The 20,784-nt window shown below is 57.0% G+C and overlaps 2 protein-coding genes across 7 annotated transcripts in view; one reads left to right on the top strand and one right to left on the bottom strand.

The window, feature by feature from the left end:
* The window catches only part of PIEZO1 (piezo type mechanosensitive ion channel component 1), a 63,878-nt gene extending 51,382 nt beyond the window's left edge, over nucleotides 1-12,496 (top strand). For 4 of the 5 annotated variants that reach the window (XM_016129452.2, XM_016129449.2, XM_036231546.1 and 1 more), the window contains 29 exons: nucleotides 574-678; nucleotides 1,405-1,558; nucleotides 1,819-2,062; nucleotides 2,139-2,235; nucleotides 2,468-2,639; nucleotides 3,184-3,273; nucleotides 3,351-3,445; nucleotides 3,756-3,827; nucleotides 4,456-4,556; nucleotides 5,094-5,187; nucleotides 5,262-5,318; nucleotides 5,405-5,577; nucleotides 5,726-5,832; nucleotides 6,013-6,204; nucleotides 6,299-6,557; nucleotides 6,632-6,820; nucleotides 7,018-7,318; nucleotides 7,591-7,714; nucleotides 7,804-7,951; nucleotides 8,033-8,247; nucleotides 8,391-8,549; nucleotides 8,636-8,783; nucleotides 10,455-10,643; nucleotides 10,835-10,927; nucleotides 11,028-11,200; nucleotides 11,274-11,396; nucleotides 11,473-11,552; nucleotides 11,647-11,836; nucleotides 11,919-12,496. In XM_016129452.2, the coding sequence (XP_015984938.2) occupies nucleotides 574-678; nucleotides 1,405-1,558; nucleotides 1,819-2,062; nucleotides 2,139-2,235; nucleotides 2,468-2,639; nucleotides 3,184-3,273; nucleotides 3,351-3,445; nucleotides 3,756-3,827; nucleotides 4,456-4,556; nucleotides 5,094-5,187; nucleotides 5,262-5,318; nucleotides 5,405-5,577; nucleotides 5,726-5,832; nucleotides 6,013-6,204; nucleotides 6,299-6,557; nucleotides 6,632-6,820; nucleotides 7,018-7,318; nucleotides 7,591-7,714; nucleotides 7,804-7,951; nucleotides 8,033-8,247; nucleotides 8,391-8,549; nucleotides 8,636-8,783; nucleotides 10,455-10,643; nucleotides 10,835-10,927; nucleotides 11,028-11,200; nucleotides 11,274-11,396; nucleotides 11,473-11,552; nucleotides 11,647-11,836; nucleotides 11,919-12,168 (4,394 nt within the window). In that variant the 3' untranslated portion in view covers nucleotides 12,169-12,496. The remainder of the gene's footprint in view (nucleotides 1-573; nucleotides 679-1,404; nucleotides 1,559-1,818; nucleotides 2,063-2,138; nucleotides 2,236-2,467; nucleotides 2,640-3,183; nucleotides 3,274-3,350; nucleotides 3,446-3,755; nucleotides 3,828-4,455; nucleotides 4,557-5,093; nucleotides 5,188-5,261; nucleotides 5,319-5,404; nucleotides 5,578-5,725; nucleotides 5,833-6,012; nucleotides 6,205-6,298; nucleotides 6,558-6,631; nucleotides 6,821-7,017; nucleotides 7,319-7,590; nucleotides 7,715-7,803; nucleotides 7,952-8,032; nucleotides 8,248-8,390; nucleotides 8,550-8,635; nucleotides 8,784-10,454; nucleotides 10,644-10,834; nucleotides 10,928-11,027; nucleotides 11,201-11,273; nucleotides 11,397-11,472; nucleotides 11,553-11,646; nucleotides 11,837-11,918) is intronic. The other variant, XM_016129450.2, reaches the window with a different exon arrangement.
* On the bottom strand, nucleotides 12,457-20,759 carry CTU2 (cytosolic thiouridylase subunit 2). Of its 2 annotated transcripts, none has more exons than XM_016129454.2 (15): nucleotides 20,625-20,759; nucleotides 19,922-19,996; nucleotides 17,488-17,566; nucleotides 17,179-17,238; nucleotides 16,386-16,446; nucleotides 15,217-15,326; nucleotides 14,758-15,020; nucleotides 14,539-14,674; nucleotides 14,203-14,334; nucleotides 13,596-13,687; nucleotides 13,373-13,476; nucleotides 13,117-13,264; nucleotides 12,927-12,993; nucleotides 12,740-12,798; nucleotides 12,457-12,643 (listed from the first exon to the last, which is right to left on the bottom strand). In XM_016129454.2, exons 1-15 carry the CDS (start codon nucleotides 20,687-20,689, stop codon nucleotides 12,568-12,570), a joined length of 1,527 nt encoding a protein of 508 aa, XP_015984940.2. In that variant the 5' UTR covers nucleotides 20,690-20,759; the 3' UTR covers nucleotides 12,457-12,567. The 2 variants fall into 2 exon arrangements, with proteins under 2 accessions (XP_015984940.2, XP_015984941.2); XM_016129455.2 differs by having other exon boundaries at nucleotides 20,681-20,704.
* Nucleotides 20,760-20,784: the final 25 nt, after the last annotated feature.

Here is a 20,784-nt window from a genome sequence, read left to right as displayed (position 1 = left end):
GTTGGTTTGACCTTTCACCCATGGGAGACATCTGGTTGTTTCCAGTTTGGGGCTGTGATGTATAGGTTTCTGTGAAGGCATAGTTCTCATTTCTCTGGGATAAATGCCCAGAGCGGCTGTCCCATTTTACATTCCCGCCAGCAACATATGTGTTACCTGGTTCTTCCACATTCTCGCCAGCTTTCAATGTCACCACCATTTTTTATTTTATCCATTCCGAGAGATGGAGGATGATGTCTCATTCTGGTCCATCCATAGCATGGCCCACCACTCAGGAGGCTGCCCCGCCTGCCTGCCTGCCCGTTATTCTCTAGATGTAACTCAGTTCCTCCCATGGGGACCTGGGGCACAGTTTATGCCTGGGAAATGTATACATAGAATGTGCTAGAAGCTCTGGACCTGTACGCTCTTGAGATTCCAAGTGAGAGTAGGTGTGTTTTTGAGGCTGACTGTGTGAATGTGTGTAAGTGTAAGAATGAGTTTCCTGGACACTGGGCCCCTGGAGACTGCAAGCCAGCAGAATGGGACAGGGACAGAACGTCTGGAGCCCTGATGCACACCCTCCACCTACAGACTATCCGTGGCGCTGGAGCCAGGCCATCCCCATGAACTCTGCACTCATCAAGTGGCTGTACCTGCCCGACTTCTTCAGGGCCCCCAACTCCACCAACCTCATCAGTGAGTACCCACTGCTGGGCCTCTTGTCCATGCACATGGGAAGAAAAGGAGGTTTCGTACGGGGACAGGCAGTGGGCAAGTGCAGACCCTCCTCTCTAGCCAGCGAAGAGGTGCTTTGTCCGGGCCTTGCCAGCCAGTCCAATTCTGTGGTTCCCCAGCAAGATAGGGGACATCCCCATGGCACTAAGGCACACCTCGCATGTCCACGCCCAGCCACCAGACATGTATTTGCTTGCCAGTGTGTAGGCAGCTGTGCACGCAGGTGTGGATGCAGGGACTGTTGCAGGTGTAGATGTGAGGGTGGACACTGGTGCGGATACAGGTGTGTACCGGATAGGCAGAGGGACGGACACAGGTGTGCACAGACCGGTGCCTATATGGTATGAAGTCAGGCATACTTCATACCTGATATGCATATGGCGTACATAGAGCCGCATGCATGTACATGCACAGACAGGCAGGATGTGTACACAGTCATGGTCCCCGACATCCATGTGCGTATCCATGCCCATGTGTGGGCCTCACTTGCCGGCGTTCACACGCACAGACATGTGTCTGCCCAGTCGCCCCACCCCCACCCCGCACACATGCACAACCTGTTTCTCTCTGGTCTGGGTACAAGGTCAGTGCCAGGCAGGATGTGCCCTGTGCCCTTCATGTGCTAGGCCTCCACTTGGCCAGTGGTTCTTGGGGTCAGTGTGGCAGGGTGCTCCCATGTGCCCACAGGCGACTTCCTCCTGCTGCTCTGCGCCTCCCAGCAGTGGCAGGTATTCTCAGCGGAGCGCACCGAGGAGTGGCAGCACATGGCCGGCGTCAACACCGACCAGCTGGAGCCGCTGCGGGGGGAGCCCAACCCTGTGCCCAACTTCATCCACTGCAGGTGGGTCGCAGGGCATCGCCAGCCTGCGGAGCCCAGTCGGGGCTGGGGGCTCGCTAGGGCTACGTAGGCGACTGGTTAGCAGAGCTGACAGACACACCTGGGCTCTGGCTAGGACTGAGCCTTGGACAGGTGCTGCCAGTGATGTCCTGTGGCCACCGTGGACACCGACCTCACAGCAGAGGGGCCTTCCGGAGTTCCTTTGGCTCGAGGCTGCGGGGGGAGGAGGGGTAACTGGCCCATAGTGACATCCCACCCGGCAGGTCCTACCTCGACATGCTGAAAGTGGCCGTCTTCCGCTACCTCTTCTGGCTGGTGCTGGTGGTGGTGTTCGTCACAGGCGCCACGCGCATCAGTGTCTTCGGGCTGGGCTACATGCTGGCCTGTTTCTACCTGCTGCTCTTCGGCACCTCTCTGCTGCAGAAGGACACACATGCCCGCCTCGTGCTGTGGGACTGCCTCATCCTCTACAATGTCACCGTCATCATCTCTAAGAACATGCTCTCGGTGAGCCGGCCTGCCCAGCCCCAGCCCTGACCCCGACCCTGACCCCGCAGGCTACTGACCCTCTTTCTGCCCCCAGCTCCTGTCCTGCGTCTTTGTGGAGCAAATGCAGAGCAGCTTCTGCTGGGTCATCCAGCTCTTCAGCCTTGTGTGCACGGTCAAAGGCTACTACGACCGTGAGTGGAGAGGGCAGATGGCTGGAGCATCTGGGACACATACTGCTTCTGGGACCCCAACCCCTATCCCTGACCCACACCCCTGACCTAGGTCCTTGACCTTGACCCCGACAAATATGCTTGACCTCCTGCCCCTGACTCAGGTCCCTGATCCCTGCCCCACAGCCCTGACCCCAACCCATGCTCCCGACCCTGATCACACCCCTTACCTGTGCTGGTGCCTGTCCCACAGCCAAGGAGATGCTGAGCAGGGACCAGGACTGCCTGCTGCCCATAGAGGAGGCCGGCATCCTCTGGGACAGTGTTTGCTTCCTGTTCCTGCTGCTGCAGCGTCGTGTCTTCCTCAGCTACTACTTCCTGCATGTCAGGGCCGAGCTCCAGGCCACCGCCCTGCAGGCCTCCAGGTTGGCCCCTTCCTCGGGTTCCTCAGGCCCATGTAGGGCAGGACGCTATTCCCTGATGTGACATGTCCCCTGGAGGGAAAACCGACGACCACAGGCCATTAGCACTTCCTCAGAGGCCCGAGTGCACTTCGTGTGGTCTCAGCCCCAGCTGTGTGGGGGCTGCTGTTTCAGTCCTGCTATTGCCCCCACACTGGGTCAGGGTACACCCCACCAGAGGGCCTGACCCCCCTTGCCCTGTGCTCTGGTCAGTGAGCCCACCAATCTCCCTATCCCTGGCCTCTGCAGCTCCTATGGCCAGGGAGACAGGCCTGTGGTCTCGTTGCTGCCTTTTTATTTGCACGTCTTTCCACCCCATGAGACTAGAGGCAGTAGGAGGGATCCCCACCCTCTTACTGTAGTACTTGACGACGGGGTCGGGGTCATGCTGGGCAGCCAGCCCTCAGTGTGAGCAGGGAGGGGCTGGGTAGGTGGGCCGAGCCCAGAGGAAGGGGAGCCTATATAGCTGGAGCTTGGCACCCCCTGGGCCTCACTGACCTCTCCACAGGGGTTTCGCCCTGTACAATGCTGCCAACCTCAAAAGCATTGACTTCCACCGCAAGGCCGAGGAGAAGTCACTGGCCCAGCTAAAAAGACAGTAGGTGCCATCCGGGGGAGCTGGGTGGGGGTGTTTTCCTGACTGGGGCAGCACTCAGAGCCTTCTTCCACCCACAGGATGGAACGTATCCGCACCAAGCAGAAGAAGCACAAGCAGAGCCGGGTGGATCTTGGCCACCCCCAGGAAGCCTTGGACCCTGGCCAGGAGCCAGGTATGTGTGGATGGAGCCTCACGGGCCCCTGAGTCCTGGCGTGTTTATGCCACTGCCTGAGTCTGTAACACGTGACGTCCCAAAGGGCTTCCGGCCCATCTGTCCTGTGCCATGTGGTCACTCTCTGTCCCCACAAGCCACACAGCTGGCCTGTGACTGTCCGTTTGCACTTGTGGGCTGTCCTCCATCCCCACAGCGCCACATGGCCTCTGTCACTGCAGGGACTCAGTGTGTCTCTGCTGAGGGGCCGCCCTCATTCTCCCATGCCTCTCCCTGCTGGCTCATGCTCGCCACACCCTCCCCTCCACAGGGCCCAGCAGTCCAGGGGGCTCCTCCCCGCCACGGAGACAGTGGTGGCGGCCCTGGCTGGACCACGCCACAGGTACTGCCCCAATCTGGCTGCCATGACCACACTCTTAAGATACCCTCCCCTTCTCTCAGTTGCTGTCCACCTTTGGGGCGGATGGAGTTTGTCAGATGCTGACCTCCAGCCTGTGCATGTTCCCCTTTCCCTGCGCTCCCCATGATCACTGTCTTGCACACCCCCGGGCCTCACTCCGAGCCGTGAAGTAATAAGGGGCTAGTTCTCAACTTAGCTGGGCCTCTGACAACAGGCTCTGTTCTTTTCTAACTCGGAGATTCAGAAGTCTGAACCCTCACCGCCCACCCCCTTTCCCAGCCGTGTCTCCTCTGTGTTCCTCTCGTCCAGTCTTGTCTCGTTCCATGGCTCTGGCCTGTGTCCTGTGCGTGTGCTTCCGTCCCCTAGGCTGCTGCTTCCCACCTCTGTGGCTGTCACTCGGGGGGAGGGTGGCACGGGGACCTTGGACCTTGGACCATGGAGTCATAGGATACTGAGGGGACCCAAGCTGGGCAACCCAGCAAGACCTGTTACTGGGCCCACTTAAACCCAAGAAATGAACTTGAAGGTCTTGCGGGCATGTGGGGGTGGGAGGGTGGAAAGCCCTTCCCTGTGTTAGGGAGGCCAGCTCTCAGCCCCACTCTGCCCACAGTCGTCCACTCCGGGGACTACTTCCTGTTTGAGTCCAACAGTGAGGAGGAGGAGGAGGCCCAGCCTGAGGACCCCAGGCCATCAGCACAGAGTGCCTTCCAGGTGATGTAGGAGGGTCCTCTGCCTGCCGTCCCTCATCCACGGAGCACCAGGGTGGCACAGGGTGGCACAGGGAGGACAGATGCCCCCAGGGCCTGTGGAGCCTGCCCAGCCCCATCCAGACTGCCCAAGTCCACCAGTTAGAAGGGACAGCAAACTATGGGGGACGTAGGTCATGTGCCCCTCTGCCCACCGCCTCCCATGGGCCCAACTCTGACCACCCAGGTCTGTGGTAGCCACTGGTGGCCTGGCCTTTGAGAAGGAGTGAGTATGTTTGCTAGACACACATCTGCCTCCTGGGCCAGGAGACTCTTGTCCACCTTTAGGTACCCGGTTCTAGCATGGGGCCCAGGCGCTGTGCTGTGCTGGGTGGGCTGTGCGCAGGACAGTCCCATGATGCCCATTCCTGCCCAGGCTCAGGCTGAAGGTCACTAGCTGGGCCATCTGATCCCCAGCTCCTCCTCTGGAGCTCAGATGTGGGCCCAATGGGACTTACTTGTCGGGGAGGCAGGGTGCTAACCCCGAGGCCCTGGCCTGCAGATGGCATACCAGGCGTGGGTGACCAATGCCCAGATGGTGTTGAGGCGGCGGCGGCAGGAGCAGGCACAGGAACAGACACAGCAACTGCCTGTGGGTGAGTCAGGCCGAGTACGGATGGAGGGAGGAGATACAGGACAGCAAGACACTGACCAGCACCCTTATGCCCAGGAGGCGGCCCGGGCCTGGAGGAGGAGTTGGCAGAGGGCCCAGAGGACGAGGTAGCAGGTGTGTAGGCCTCAGGGGCCTGGGGGTTGGGGGGTCTCTCACTGGCTGCCTCTCCAGCACCCTCCTGCCAACGCCCCTCCCTGCAGGCCGCAGCCACGTGATGCAGCGGGTGCTGAGCACCATGCAGTTCCTGTGGGTACTGGGACAGACGCTGGTGGATGAGCTGACGCGCTGGCTACACACCTTCACACGGCACCACAGCGCCATGAGTGACGTGCTGCGCGCTGAACGCTACCTGCTCACACAGGAGCTGCTCAGGGTGGGTGCCGCCACGCCTCAACCCCAGCATACGCCCAACCCGCCACCATGCCCTTCCACGTGCCCGTGCCCCCGCCTCTCCCACGCTGGGGGATGGAGCAGAGCTGGGACCACCTCCACTGCCCTGAGCCTCCTCGTGTACCCTGCAGGGTGGAGAGGTGCGCCGGGGCGTGCTTGACCAGCTGTACTCAAGTGAAGCCGAGGCCACGCCAACAGGCCCCTCAGAGGCCCGCGATGCACCCAGCACCGCATCAAGGTAGGTATGGGCCACAGGGGCTCAGGCGGGAGTCAGGACCTACCCCACCTCCCTGCTCTCGGGCCCAGAGCCAGGGCTGCCCAAGCCACTGCAATCAAGGGCACATAGCCTCCCAGCACCTTTGTCCACCTGGGACCTTGAGGCCCTCTGGCCACCTCTGACCAGCCTCCCATTCCACAGTGGGTTGGGGGCTGAGGAGCCACAGAGCCGCACACCCGAGGACACCAGCAGCCCCCTGAGCACTGGCTACAACACCCGCAGTGGCAGTGAGGAGATGGTCACTGAGCCTGGAGCCTCCTTGCGTGGCTCCCAGGAACTTCCTGTCAGCACTCGAACCCGGACACGCACAGCCAGTGAGCTGCTCCTCGACAGGTTTGAGCAAGGGGCTGTGGGTGGGGGGCAGTTTGGGGCGGAGCAGGTGGGCCTAGGCTGGGGGTCAGAACCTGCCTGAGTGTGGTCCTTGCAGGTGCCTACGAATCCCAGAGCTGGAGGAGGCCGAGCAGTTTGAGGCTAGGCAGGGCCGATTGCTGCGGCTGCTGCAGGCCATGTACCAATGCGTGGCTGCCCACTCAGAGCTGCTCTGCTACTTCATCATTATTCTCAACCATATGGTCACTGCCTCGGCTGCCTCCCTTGTGCTGCCTGTGCTGGTCTTCCTGTGGGCCATGCTGTCCATCCCTCGGCCCAGCAAGCGCTTCTGGATGACGGCCATCGTCTTCACTGAAGTAGGCAGTAACGGGAGGGTGGGGGGTGGGGCGGAGGGCCTGGCCCCGCCATGCTGAGCCCCTCTTCTCTGCAGGTTACAGTGGTTACTAAGTACCTGTTCCAGTTTGGCTTCTTCCCCTGGAACAGCCACACGGTGCTTCGACGCAACGAGAATAAGCCCTACTTCCCACCACGCATCCTGGGCCTGGAGAAGACCGACAGCTATATCAAGTATGACCTGGTGCAGCTCATGGCTCTCTTCTTCCACCGTTCCCAGCTGCTGGTGAGTGGCAGGCAGTGGGCGGGTACCTCTCAGCACCTCCCCACCACCCCCAGCCTGAGCCGTTTTGTTCTAGGAGGTGAGGCTGGACACTGTGGGCCCTGGGGTAGGCCTGGCCATCTTGCCTGTCCTGCACTAGAGTTGCCTAGTGAGGCCATGCCGGCCTCCTCGCTGCCCTCCCTCTCACGCTTCCTCCACAGTGCTATGGCCTCTGGGACCATGAAGAAGACCCACTTTCCAAGGAGCATGATGGGGGCCGTGAAAAGGAGAAGGAGCCTGAGGAGGAGCCGGCCCTGCTGGAATTCCAGACCAAGGCAGACGCAGGGCCTCAGAAGGAGCCAGGGGTGGCCAGAGCTGCCACTGAGGATGATAGCCAGGTGGAAGTGAGGGATGGGTCCCCAGAGCGGCCAGAGGAGCTCAAGCCCCGAGACAGGAGGCGCATCAGTCTGCGTTTTAGGAGGAGGAAGGAGAACGTGGAACCCAGAGGACCAGCAGCCATTGGTACACAGCCCTGTCCATCCACAAGCACCTCAGCCCACTCAGTTCCCACGCTGGAGCCACCGCCCCAGCCACATTCCAACCATGCCCTCTGTGTCCAGAGGACACAGCCCCAGCTGACCCATTGCTGGTGACCCTGGGAGGGCTCTGTACTTAGTCTGCTGGTCTGTGAAATGGGGTGATAGCAGCTCCTTGGGGGGCTCTCAGGGTGGTCAGGAGCTGGGTGAGGTCAAATCCCCTGTGGCCTTCCATCAGTGGTGGCTGCTCCCCAACAGAATCCAAGGCTGAGGACAAGGAAGAGGAGGCGGCAGCTGCCTCTCAGAGAGAGAAGAAGCGGAGTCGCGCCCGGGAAAGAGTGAAGGCGGTTGGGATCTGGCTGCAGACTTTCTGCCTGTCCCTGTGAGTGACCAGCCTGGGAGTGGCCCCACCCAGAGGCGGGTGGGAGGAACCAAGTGATACCAAGCTGAGCCCTACTCCACCCCCCTCAGGGCCCAGAGCATGTACCGGCCCCTGCGACGTTTCTTCCATGACATCCTGCACACCAAGTACCGCGCAGCCACTGACGTTTATGCTCTCATGTTCCTGGCTGACGTTGTCGACTTCATCATCATCATCTTTGGCTTCTGGGCCTTTGGGGTGAGCTGGGCTCAGGGCCCCTGGTGAGCAGAGCCCAGCAGCCACCCCAGCTCCCCCTGACCTCTGCTCTCCCGGCCACAGAAGCACTCAGCGGCTACGGACATCACATCTTCCCTGTCAGATGACCAGGTACCTGAGGCCTTCCTGGTTATGCTGCTGATCCAGTTTAGCACCATGGTCATTGACCGTGCCCTCTACCTACGTAAGACCGTGCTGGGCAAGCTGGCCTTCCAGGTCATCCTGGTGCTGGCCATCCACTTCTGGATGTTCTTCATCCTGCCTGCTGTCACCGAAAGGTGGGTGCTGGGGGCTTGGGCCCTGCCCTGCAGAAGTGTGCTTTTCAGTATCTGGCAGGGCCAAGGCTGGGTCCAGGGACTTTGAGGCTCCAGCTGCCTAACTCAGGTGGGGTGCCCTCACCTGGGCTTCCTGTCCTACCCAGGATGTTCAGCCAGAATGCAGTGGCTCAACTCTGGTACTTCGTAAAGTGCATCTACTTCGCCCTATCCGCCTACCAGATCCGCTGTGGCTACCCCACCCGCATCCTTGGCAACTTCCTCACCAAGAAATACAACCACCTCAACCTCTTCCTCTTCCAGGGGTGAGTTTGGGTCAGCCCAGGATAGGGTGGAGGAGCGAGGCTGTCCTCCTTCAGCCCCTCCTGATGGGTCCGCTGGCCTCGGGCAGGTTCCGGCTGGTGCCATTCCTGGTGGAGCTGCGGGCTGTGATGGACTGGGTATGGACAGACACCACGCTGTCCCTGTCCAACTGGATGTGTGTGGAGGACATTTATGCCAACATCTTCATCATCAAGTGCAGCCGAGAGACAGAAAAGGTGCCTGGGCCCACGGTGGGAGTAGCGAGGTGACACTGGTCACTCCTGATTGGGGCAGATGGATGCTGCAAAAACCAGACAGTGCTGGTGGACCCAACCCCTCCCCAGGTTCACAGCCCACATCGACATGAGGCTAGAAGGCTAGAAGGCCATAGAGCATTTCTAGAACTCTTATATGTGGCCAGAAGCAGCTTCTTAGAGAGAATTTGACCCTGTCAGGGAGGAGACAGTTGGCACAATGGCCTGAGCAAATGCCCAGTGGAAGAGGCATCACTATGTTACATGAAATTTTGTTCTTTTTTTAGGAGCTTTATTGTAGGATGATTCACATACCACAAGATTCACCCACTAAAAATATACAATTTGGTACTTTCTAGTACATTTAAAGTTGTGCAACTATCATCACAGTCAATTTTAGAATATGCTCAGCGCTCCAAAAGAAAAAAAAAACACCCATATCCATTAGCAGTCACTCTCCAGTCCCCTCATTACTCAGTTCCTGGCAGCCACCGCCTACTTTCTATATAGATTGGCCTGTTCTGGAAATTTCATGTAAATGAAATCACATAATATATGGCCTTTTGTGGCTGGCTTCTTTCACTCAGCATTTCATCAAGGTTCATCCATGTTGTAGCTTGTGTTAGAATTTCGTTTCTTTTTGAGGTTTAGTAGTGTTCCATTGTGTGGATGTGCTACCTTTTGTTTATCCTACTGTTCCAAGTGTTGGATATTTGGGTTTGTTTTATAAAAAGTGCTGCTATGGATATCCACAGTGACTGCACCATATCAGGGTCCCACCAATCTCTTCCACATCTCGTCAACACTATTGTCTTTTTTCTTTTATCCATCATGTGGTTTTGATTTGCATTTCCCTATTGTCTAATGACATTGAGCATCTTTTCCTATGCCTGTCGACCATGTCCATCCTTCTTTGAAATGTCTGTTCAACTCCTTTGCTCATTTTTTCCCTTGTTTTTGTCTTTTATTGAGTTGAGATTCATAGATATTCTAGATACTTGATTCTGATTAGGTATATGATTCATAGGTATTTTCTCCCATTCTGTGGTTTTTTCTTTCTTGATGATGTCCTCTGAAGCACAAAAGTAATTTTTATAATGGGCAGTTTAATTTTTTTTGTTGCTCATACTTTCCATTTTAAATGAGAATGTTTTGCCAAATATAAGGTAACAAATATTTGCCTGTAAGAGTTCATTGATTTAGGTCTTACGTTTGAATTAATTTTTATATGCAGTGTTAGATAAGGATCCACCTTCATTTTTTTGCAAGTGATATTCAACTGTCCCAGCACTATTTGTTGAAGATTGTCCTTTCCCCCACTGAGTGATTGGCAGCCTTGTTTCCATGTGGGTTTTTTTCTGGGCCCTCGATCTTTGTCAGTCTCTGTCCTGTGCAGCACTACACAGTCTTAACTGCGATAGCTCTTCAGTCAGTTTGGATATTCAGTCAAAATTTTACTTTATGAGGCCACTGGCTGAGCCCAAGACCATAACCTTGAGGACAGGAGGGGCAAGGGCATGGAGGACGGCTCCGGGAGCAGCAGGGAGAGCTCTGGAATAGTGCTTGCAGCCAAGGAACAGGGATGGAGGCCTGCACAAGGCAGGGCAGGAGGAAGGCAGAGCTGAGCGAGTGACCCATGCACCCTCCCACCAGAAATACCCACAGCCCAAGGGGCAGAAGAAGAAGAAGATTGTTAAGTATGGCATGGGTGGCCTCATCATCCTGTTCCTCGTGGGTATTATCTGGTTCCCACTGCTCTTCATGTCCTTGGTGCGCTCTGTCGTCGGCGTGGTCAACCAGCCCATTGATGTCACTGTCACCCTCAAGCTGGGTGGCTACGAGGTGAGCAGCCACCTTCCGCTCCAACCAGGGGAAGCAGTGCCGGTGCAAGCTCTGTGCACACTAGGGGCTCTGGCCAGGCAGCCCCAAACCCCATTCCTCTGCTTTCTCATCCTCATGGACGGTTTAGAGCTCAGCCTGGGTGCGGGTCCCCTGGGACCCCTGGCCTCGCATCACCCTGTTTCCATCCCCAGCCCCTGTTCACCATGAGTGCCCAGCAGCCATCCATCGTGCCCTTCACACACCAGACCTACGAGGAGCTGTGCAAGCAGTTTGACCGCCACCCAGTGAGCAACCCCCATGCTGCACCTTCCTGGCAAGGGAGGGGATGACTTAGCGGGAGGGGTGGCCTGGCCACACCCCACTGAGGTGCCATCCTGTACCCAGCTGGCCATGCAGTTCATCAGCCAATACAGCCCTGAGGACATCGTTACAGCACAGATTGAGGGCAGCTCTGGGGCACTGTGGCGCATCAGCCCACCGAGCCGGGCCCAGATGAAGCGGGAGCTGTATAACGGCACTGCTGACATCACCTTGCGCTTCACTTGGAACTTCCAGAGGTATGTCCTGGGCTTGGGCGGGGCCCGGGTGGGTTGTACCCCATGGAGGGTCATGCTGTACCCCTGCCTACAGGGACCTGGCCAAGGGCGGCACTGTGGAATACACCAACGAGAAGCATACCCTAGACCTGGCCCCCAATAGTACTGAACGGCGGCAGCTGGCCAGCCTGCTGGAGGGTACCTCGGACCAGTCAGTGTGAGTGGGGGCCCAGGGGACATCGGGGCACCAGGAGGGCTAGGCCAGGCCTGACCCACTGGACTCCTCCCCACAGGGTCATCCCCAACCTCTTCCCCAAGTACATCCGTGCCCCCAATGGGCCTGAAGCCAACCCCGTGAAGCAGCTGCAGCCCAGTGAGTGTGGGTGGGGGGGGAGGGGAGGTTGCTGGCTGTGGCCTCCACCCTAGAAGAGGGTGGTGGCCCTTACTGTCTCATGGGCCTGATGCAGACGAGGAGGCAGACTACCTCGGCGTGCGCATCCAGCTGCGGAGGGAGCATGTGGGCTCAGGGGCTGCCGGCTTCCTGGAGTGGTGGGTCATCGAGCTGCAGGACTGCCAGGCCGACTGCAACCTGCTGCCAATGGTTATCTTCAGCGACAAGGTCAGCCCACCCAGCCTGGGCTTCTTGGCTGGCTACGGGTGAGTGTGTGGTAGGTGACATGTGGCCTGGGAGGTGGCTGTGGACAACAGCCCCCAAGACTCACCCGCCCCTGCCTGACAGGATCATGGGGCTATACGTGTCCATCGTACTGGTCATTGGCAAGTTTGTGCGTGACTTCTTCAGTGAGATCTCACACTCCATCATGTTCGAGGAGCTGCCGTGTGTGGACCGCATCCTCAAGCTCTGCCAGGACATCTTCCTGGTGCGGGAGACACGGGAGCTAGAGCTGGAAGAGGAGCTATATGCCAAACTCATCTTCCTGTACCGCTCACCGGAGACCATGATCAAGTGGACTCGTGAGAGGGAGTAGAAGCTGGGCTCCTCGTGCACCGTGAATAAAGGAGCCAGCCCAGCAGGCAGGAAGGTGGTAATCCTTGGGCCACCAGAGCAGATACGCCAGTCTAAGGCCACCAGCTGTGACATGTCCTCCTGGCCCACTGAACCCTGATGCTGCTGTCAGAAGGAAGCTGTGGCCCCTCTGTGGCCCAGCACAGGACTGCTGTCCCTTCCTGTCGTCCCTGCTGGGCCCGGTGTAGCCCACAGCCAGCCACACTGGGCCAGGGGGCCCGGCCCTCCCTCCCCCACGCGTACTGTAGAGTTTTCTAATTAAAAACATTTTTATTTATACAAATGGACAATGACATGCTGCCTGCCTGTCCTTGCATGGCAGAGGTCCCAGCGGGGTGACCCTGGGTGTGCATCTTTAGGCTCAGCTCTCACTAGTGTGCACCTCGTCATCACTGTCTTCAATGAGATACTCCTGGATCTCCTGTGAGACCCAGGCCCTGGGGGAAGAAGCCACACAGTGGAAATTAGCCTGAAGGTACTCATGCCCAGAGGCCCCCCTCCAAGGGCTCCCCTGGCACAGTAGGCACTGGTACCTCTGGCTGCGGAGCTGGGCCTCGGCCAGGATGTAGGGTGGCAGGGGGTCCAGGGAAGGCTGCAACGGAAAGCCAGCATGGGCGAACGGCTGCAGGGCACTAAGGTGAGCCAGCACCCACCCGCCCCCTCACCTCCAAGAGTGAGATGGCTTCCCCTGTCACCAACACAGGGCAGGTGCCTACTCACCAAATCCTTCATATTCACACGGCAACCGTAACACAGCTGCTCGATGACGTGGCCTCGGGGGTCCTTCCTGCGAGAGCAGAGCTAGACCTGTGTGCCTGGCCCAAGGGCTTGGTCCCAGGTTGTACCACCACCCTCTGTGTAGCTGCAAGGGACCAGCCATGGGGTCGGATGGGTCAGGGAAGGGACTCACCTCCCACAGGGCCCAGCCCCCTGGCAACAGCTCTGGGCCCTGCCCACCCCTGCAGAACAGCAGGGTACTGTGGGTGTCTCAGCTGGTGGGGTTGGGGGCTGCATCTGGGAGAGATGCGAGGTCTGTGCTCCAAAAGCTGTGGCACTATCTGCAAGCAGAAATGAGCTGAGGGCACCTCAGGGGCGGTTGAACTCCAACACCCACTTACTGGTGCTCCTCCCCCTCCACCCGAGCACCCTAAGGAGACAGCACAGACCAGCAGTATCAATGTCCAGTGTGCACATGCAGAGAAGGCAGCGAGGGCCTTGGGGACCAGCAGCACCACTGTCCCTGGGGGCCTTGACCAGCTTCTCACTTGTCCTGGGGTCATGAAGACAGGGCGCAGAGGCATCATTGGTTGGCTGAAGCCTTGCCCATGCCCTGGGGTGGCAAGCTGAGTGCCCACCGCTCCCACCCCTACCCCGGGCATACACACACACCTGTACACAGTGCTGACTGTGGAGGGGAACTGGGCCTGCAGCCTGAGCATAAAGGCTTCCATCAGCCGGTGGATGCTGGCCTTTTCGGAGGCCTAGGGACAATTATACGGGGGGCTACAGGAATGGCTCCAGTACAGAGAGGCAAGACAGGCAAAACATTCCAGGCCTGGTCAAGGGGCCACCTGGAATAGGGGCCATGGGTTTCTTTGTGCTGTCAGCCCTTGACAATCTGCCATGTTGGGAATGGAGCACGCCAGGGCACACACTTCTAAAGTGTCCCTGCTGCTAAACACAGACATTATTAAAATTTAAATTGTTAAAAGAAAAAAAACAAAAACTTACATGTCCTTGACAAAGGTCATCCTGCTCCCCATCATCCCCTCTCCCATGTCTATGACCCCCCAGGTGGGCACCTTGCCTTCCCAGGGACAGGGGCACCAGCCTGTCCTCCAACTCAAAGGATGCCCTGGATATGCTCCAAAAATGCTGGGGACAGAGGAAGTCCACTTTGGCACCAGGTGGTAGGCACTGAAGCCCGAGGGCTGGTATGGACAGTTTGGGCTGCCAGAGGTATGCCAGTGACTTCTGCCCTGTCCCTGCAGCTCACCTTGGTGTCAATAGCCGGCGTGAAGACGGACGGGACACCAAACAGGCGGTTGTAGAAGGCGACTTCCTTTAGTGTGTGGTCGCGCATGGGCCGCACCACCACCACATCGCCATGTCGCTCATCTGAGAAGCCCTGGGTGGGAGGTGTGTGGAGAATGTTCCTTGCTGCACCTAGCATACAGGCTATAGACCCCCTCCTTCCCTGCCAGCCAGGGGGTAACACACCTCCCCCTCCACTAGGGAGACCCCAAGACTGATTCACATGACACTACTTTCAAGTGAAGGGTCCTAAAGGGTGAGGGTAGGAGGGGCCCCTGGGCAGCCTGCCCCAGAGTACCGTGTCCCAGGCCAGGAAGGCTCCTCTCCCCAGTGCTAGGCTAGTCATGAGCTTGATGGCCAGACGGGTACAGCTGTCCCCTGTCATCACCTTGGAGTAGCCGTGGGTCCGGGCCACATGCAGGATCAAATGAGTCCTGCATAGCAGGGCAGGGGACCTTAGAGGAGGTTTCAGGCTCAGGTGGGGCAGGGCCAAGACACGGTGGGCAGGAGGGCTCACCGCAGGGTCTGTAGAAGCTCCTCCTTGGCTGTCAGAGTCTTCACTGAGTTGAACAGTCTGGACAGAGCCTCAGTCTGGGCAGCCGTGGGTGGCCCAGCTGGGCTCTGGGGGTCTTGGGTGCCAGGCTGGCTCTGCTGCTCCTCCCCCTGGGCTGGTGCATGCTGCTGCTGGAGGAAACTGTCCACAGCTACCTTGTAGGCCCCCTTGGTCCCCACAGGCTCCTGGGCAAAGTAGCGCAGCACGGACGGCGGCAGACTGAACACCTTGCATGGTAGGGAGGGTGGAGGAGGTCATGTGATGCCCATGCCCAGCTCTGTACCTACTGGGGCGGGGGGACAGGAAGAGGGGAAGGCCCAGGCAAGAGGACCACAGGCTAGCCCCGACAAGTAGGCACAACATTCCTTGTGGACACTCCAGAAGAGACCTCCAGCGACCTTTTTTAGAGACAGGTCTACCCACCTCTTCTAAAGCAACAATGTGCCAGGGGAAGCCAACGGTCTGCAGGATCAGCTTCACTTCAGCCAAGGTTTTGGCTCTATCCTCTGGGCTCTGTCCGCAGACTGCTCCCTCTGAAACAGGCAGACAAAAAGGAGTCATGCCTTATAGGAGAAGAGTCCCAGGCAGGCACGACAGGGTCAACAACATGGGAGAAATCCCTCGAGGTGGTAGTTTCTGTAGAAACCACATGTAGCAGACCTCCTTAGAGGAGCATTTTCAGAATGAGCAGTGAGTTCTCTGCAGTGGCTGAGAGGAAGGAAGGAGAGGGGCAGAGCAGATTAGCAGCCCAGCCCCTTGGACAGTGCATTATTGCCTGTCTCACTCAGTGACCTCAACTCACAGAGACCAGGTGGACAGTCCTGCCGGACTCTCTGATGAAGGTCTGACTTAAGACAACAGTGGCGCAGTCTGTTATTGCAGGGATCCTCAACCCCCGGGCTGCAGACTGATACTGGTCCATGGCCTGTTAGGAACCGGCTGCACAGGAGGAGGTGAGCTCATAGGAGCATGAACCTTTTTGTGAACTGTGCATGTGAGGGAGTTAGACTGCATGCTCCTTATGAGAATCTAATGCCTGATGATCTGAGGTGGAGCTGAGGCAGTGACACTAGCGCTGGGGAGCGGCTGCAAATACAGATTAGCATTAGCAGAAAGGTTCAAATGCAGAGACCATAATAAATCAATTGCTTGCAGACTCATATCAAAACCATATTAGTGAGTGGCAAGTGACAAGCTGCATCTGGTGGCAGACTTTATAGTGGTGAGTTGACATACTTCAATTGTACAGCTGCATCTGGTGGCATCAGATTCTGCATTATGGTGAGTTGTATAATTATTTCATTACATGTTACAATGTAGTAGTAATACTAATAGAGTGTTCAATAAATGTAATGCACTTGAATCATCCTGAAACCATCCTCCTGGCACCACCTACCCAGGTCCATGGAAAAACTGTCTTCCACGAAACCAGTCCCTGGTGCCAAAAAGGTTGGGGACCACTGTTATTGGACATGTGCACTCTGCCTCCAGAGGGATGCCCCATCAGGGCCTTGGTGTGAGCACCGTGCCAGGCGTTTCAGGGGGCCCACCCAGAGTGGCCCGGGGTTGGGAGGAGAAATGGCCACACATACCATCAATGTACACGACCCCTGGCACAAAACGCAGTCTTTTGGCAGAATCTCGACTCAGGCCCTGGAGAGGGGTAGGGACAAGGCCTCAGACCACAGCCAGAAGCCACAGGACAGTTTTCCTGCAGACACCATTCTCTATCTAGACTGAGTACCCTCTGGGAAGGGGCGGTGACCCCCATCTGTAATAGACAGGCTGCACGGGGAGGCCGTATATCCTGACTCACTTCAAAGCAGCCCAGTCTGAACATCTGTACTCCCCCTTGTAAAACTGCACCTCCCCAATCTGTCCCTGCTCCTGGCAATGCCCTGAGAAGCAGCCAGTTCTACACGGCCTGCCATGCCCCCTACCCAAGCCCCTCTGACTGCTCAGCATGGAAGGGGGCAACAGGATAAAAGTGAGTCACCGCTGCTCAGAGAGGAGAGTAGGGCCAGGTGCTGGACAAACCAGCTGGGGGAGTAGGCGCTTATCTCACAATACCTGGTCAGGTTTAGGGGACTGTGAAGAGAGAGCATATGTACCATGCTGGGGCACAGACCCCTCCATGGCCTCAGACTCATCACCAGTCCCTCCAGTCTATACCCCTCACAAGGAATGGGGAAGGTCCATGTGTGGTGGGTACTCTGGATGCAGTTTCCAGCTTGTGCGCCTCTTATGTAAACATCCGAGAACCATCCGAGATTCCCACGGGGTGGACTATTCTATCTCCAAGCAAGAGCCCCTCAATGCTGACCTCCCACCCTCAAACATGGTGGGACGGCAACCTGGGCCCAGGAGGACAGAATGGAGACGCACCTCAAGGACCTGCCAGACCATGGAGCTGGACGAAGGCCCCCCAGACCATGCCAGGAGCACCTGGAAAAAAGGAACATTATTCGAGGGTACCACATCTCCAATGTGAGCTTGCCCACCCCGCGACCACTGCCATGGACATCCCCAGACATGGGTCCATCCTCAGAGCCAAGGTGCAGGGCAGTGGGAGAGGTTGGTGGGATGTAGCTGGGATAGCCATCTGGGGGAAGGGTGGCAGGGGCAGAGAATCAGGGCCTGGGGGTCTGGGCTGCCCAGCTGGGGACCCCACATAGAAGTGACCCCATACTCTACCTTCTCTCCCGGAAAGATCAATCGGTTCTTCCCAAGCACAGCTCTGAACTTGTGGACATAGAACACCTTAAAACAGTCTCTGCAACACAAACCACCACCGGCTGCAGCCACACTGCCCAGGCCACCCACCCTCCACACCGAGACCGGGAAGCTGTTCACGCTGGCCACACAGGTCAGCAGCCTGATGCTCGCTTAGTTACTTTTTCCTTCTTGTACCAACTTCCATCTTTAAAACCAGCATCTTGACGTTGAGGCTCCACCCAGAGGCTGGCGTAAAGGGGTTCTTGCTGGCTATGGCTGCCAGGAGGAGCCTCATATCACATGGGGAGGCCCACCTGAGTCACCCCCACAATCCTTACCAGTGTGAACCAATGGCTGAGGGGCCAGGAGCCTGGGTGCCACCTGCAGACACTCAGAAAGGCCTAGCTGGTGGAATGGATGGACCCAAGCATGTGCAGAGGCAGGCCACCCCTATTCTTCTCTAAACGGAGTTGATGACCCCTTCCAAGACCACCATGAGGAGAAGCACCACCTCTTGGGGTGAAGGAGAAAGTACTGACTGGGCTGCAGGGGCCTAGCATCCTGAAGCTCCACAAAGGCCTCTCTAGCACGCTGATCCCACCCAGACCAGAAATGCCCAGAAAGCTCCAGCAAACATAGAGTCCTGAGCATTTCCCCAAACCTATAGATCAGAACTTCCAGGGCAGGTCCTGGGAATCTGTGTTCTTGATAAAATTTTCAGCTGGTTCTCAGGCTCACTAGATCAGAGATTGTTAACTTTGCACATTAGAATCACTCTGGCCAACTACATCAGAGTATATCGGGACAGGATCCAGGCATCTGCATTTTAAAGCTCCTCTGGCAACCCCAAAATGCAGTCAGGGTGGAGAGCAGTAGCCCAAGCAGAGGGCAATGCTGCCCCGAGAGCTGCCCCATACCTGAGGCTGCGCCTCCTGTCTGTTCCCTTCTTCTTGCTCAGACATCTTGGAGTCCACAGCAATCTCCACTTATGAGGGGCTGACCAAACACCCCACGGGTCCTTTGAGGATGGTAACTCAATGTTTAACAGCAAAATGTGGAGCTCTAGGGACCCCAAGTGACCAGCCATAAGAAGTGACTCTCAAGAAGGTTGGGGTGTAATGGGGCTCCCCGACCAGACACAGATGCTTGACTTTGTCTGCTCTATGTGTGTGTATGGTGGGGGGACTGTGGGGGTAGCACTCTGTGGCTGCTCCACTCCATGTCCTCCCTGTCCCTCTAGGCTCCCAAAAGAACATTCTCCCTCTGGGTTAGGCCAGGGTTTCCCACACATGCTGATCCTCACCAATCGTTGAGGAAACTAGCTCAAAGTCTAGATTGCCAAAACCTACAACCTGGAAAGTCAGCTTCCCAACTTTTCCTGTGACTGAGCAAGTAGGAGAGGGGGCTCTGGGCCCAGAAGGAGCCCTGCCGGCCCTGCCTAGAGCTACTGCAGCCTCTCTTCCCCTTCTCGGGGAGTTCTCTAAGCAAATTGGAATGACCATCATTTTTAGATGCTCTGAAGTGATTAAAGCAGTGGCTTCTTTACTTAAAATGTATTTCCTGGTGGCACACACCTCATTCTACTAAACACATACCAAGTCTACTGCACTCCCAAAAGATGGTCAGAGACAAGAAAGTTTTTAGAAAACAATTTACTCAGTCCCTTCAGTTTCTTTTTTTGCAACATTTTAGAAACCAGAGTCCAAATTCTTGGAAACTAATTTAAAGATGTGAGCCCGTCACTCATTCAATGATGTTCATTTGCTATACAAAGCATGCAACGCTACCAGGAATTAATAGGGATAAAATGTGCGACCAGCCCTGCCCTTTTGGAGCTATGAATCTAGTAAAAGTGATCATAGAAGAGTTAGGATTTGAGGACAATGTGACAGGGCCACAAGAGAGCTTCAGAAAAAAACAACATGCTAGTGACCAGGCTCCTCTGGAAATAAGCTTTTGCTCTTCTGCAAATGACCCCCACCTCCCGCCCCCGCCAGACCTGGAGAAAGGCTGGGCCTGCCTTCCATTCCCTTATCACTCACAAGTAAAACAGGCATTCCACAGAGCACCTGTCTGAGATCCCAGGATGCTCCAAACTGCCCCTAGATGTGTTCCAACTGCCCCCAAATGCTCATCCTGCCTATGCCTCACTCACTCTCATTGCCAACTCTCCCCATAAGCTCCATCACATACCCTCCTGCCACCTGATCCATGGTTGGTTGCTGGGAGAATGGTACCCACACAAGAAACCAATACTTCCCCACCAGCGCCAATCTCCAGGAGCAATGTTAGGAGCGGAAGTAAAATGATTAAATGCTTTTAAATGCAAGAAATAAAGCCACAGAAATGGAGGCAATCGTGGCTGCTGAGCAAGACTATTTGCCAGGGTCTTCTACCCACCTCCAGGCCTCACCTGCAGAAGGCATCTCCTGCTCGGATCACCACCACAGGCAGAACATCCTTGCACTTCATACACTTCAGCTCACGGCTTTGGAGACATGGGAGGTGGGAGAGAACAAGATCAAAGATTATACACACACTTCCCAGCAGACTTCGGAAAGTCAGCGTCCTGTTTCTCACTGTGTATGGAAGAGGTCAAGTGGGAGGCTGTAAACACACAAACCAGGGCTTGTGTCTTATCCAAACTACCAATTTGTAAAAAGACAAGGGCCCTAGGGGATTTCAGTTTGTTAAAGCCGGCTCAGAAGGCACATAAAGGCCACCTCTCAATCTCTGCAGGGCTGGCAGAGACAACTTGCTGTGTGGCCCTGGAGGGGAGACGTGGAGCCAGTGGGTGGAAGCAACAGGGAGGTCGATTTCCTCTTCGAGTAAGGACAGCATGATCGGCGGTGGAGCAGTCCCACTGGCTGCAAGAATTTGAGGTGCGAGCGAGTGGAGAAAGCCCCTCCGTGGGATGGTCACCACTGGCTTGTCAGGCACTCCCCAGGCGCTGCGGAGCGAGGTCTAGCCCCTACCCGGGACCCCAGGACTCCTGGGCCGGGCCGGCCTCATTGGTCTCTGAGCTTCCCGGAGCGCGGCCGGGCTCTCAGGTCAGGGTTCGCCGCTGGCCGGGGTCGCCGGAAACCGGAAAGGCGGGTGCGGCGCCCCGTTCTTACCCAGACCGCGGCGGCGGCAGCTCCTCGGGCGCTGGCTCACCGAACTCCTCACCCACCTGGCACATATCCGTGCTGGGTCGCGCGACAGCCAGCGAAGGTACCAGCGCGGGGACGCGCTCTGATAACGTCACGGGAGCGCCGTCGCCCGAGCCGAGGGCGG

This window comes from Rousettus aegyptiacus, unplaced genomic scaffold (genome assembly GCF_014176215.1).
Source record: "Rousettus aegyptiacus isolate mRouAeg1 unplaced genomic scaffold, mRouAeg1.p scaffold_m13_p_14, whole genome shotgun sequence".
Classification (NCBI taxonomy): domain Eukaryota; kingdom Metazoa; phylum Chordata; class Mammalia; order Chiroptera; family Pteropodidae; genus Rousettus; species Rousettus aegyptiacus.
The sequence above is the reverse complement of the archived record's forward strand: the minus strand, read 5'-3'. Positions and strand labels throughout refer to the sequence as shown.

Bases quoted from the DNA above. Each gene is read 5' to 3' on its own strand.
- CTU2 (XM_016129454.2), bottom strand. From the start codon at position 20,689: ATGTGCCAGGTGGGTGAGGAGTTCGGTGAGCCAGCGCCCGAGGAGCTG. The intron at 17,239-17,487 runs GTAGAGTATGGG...CCTTTTTTCCAG, and splicing joins TGATCTTTCCGGGAGAGAAG to GTGCTCCTGGCATGGTCTGG. The intron at 15,327-16,385 runs GTATGTGTGGCC...TGCCTGTTTCAG, and splicing joins AGGGGTCGTGTACATTGATG to AGGGAGCAGTCTGCGGACAG.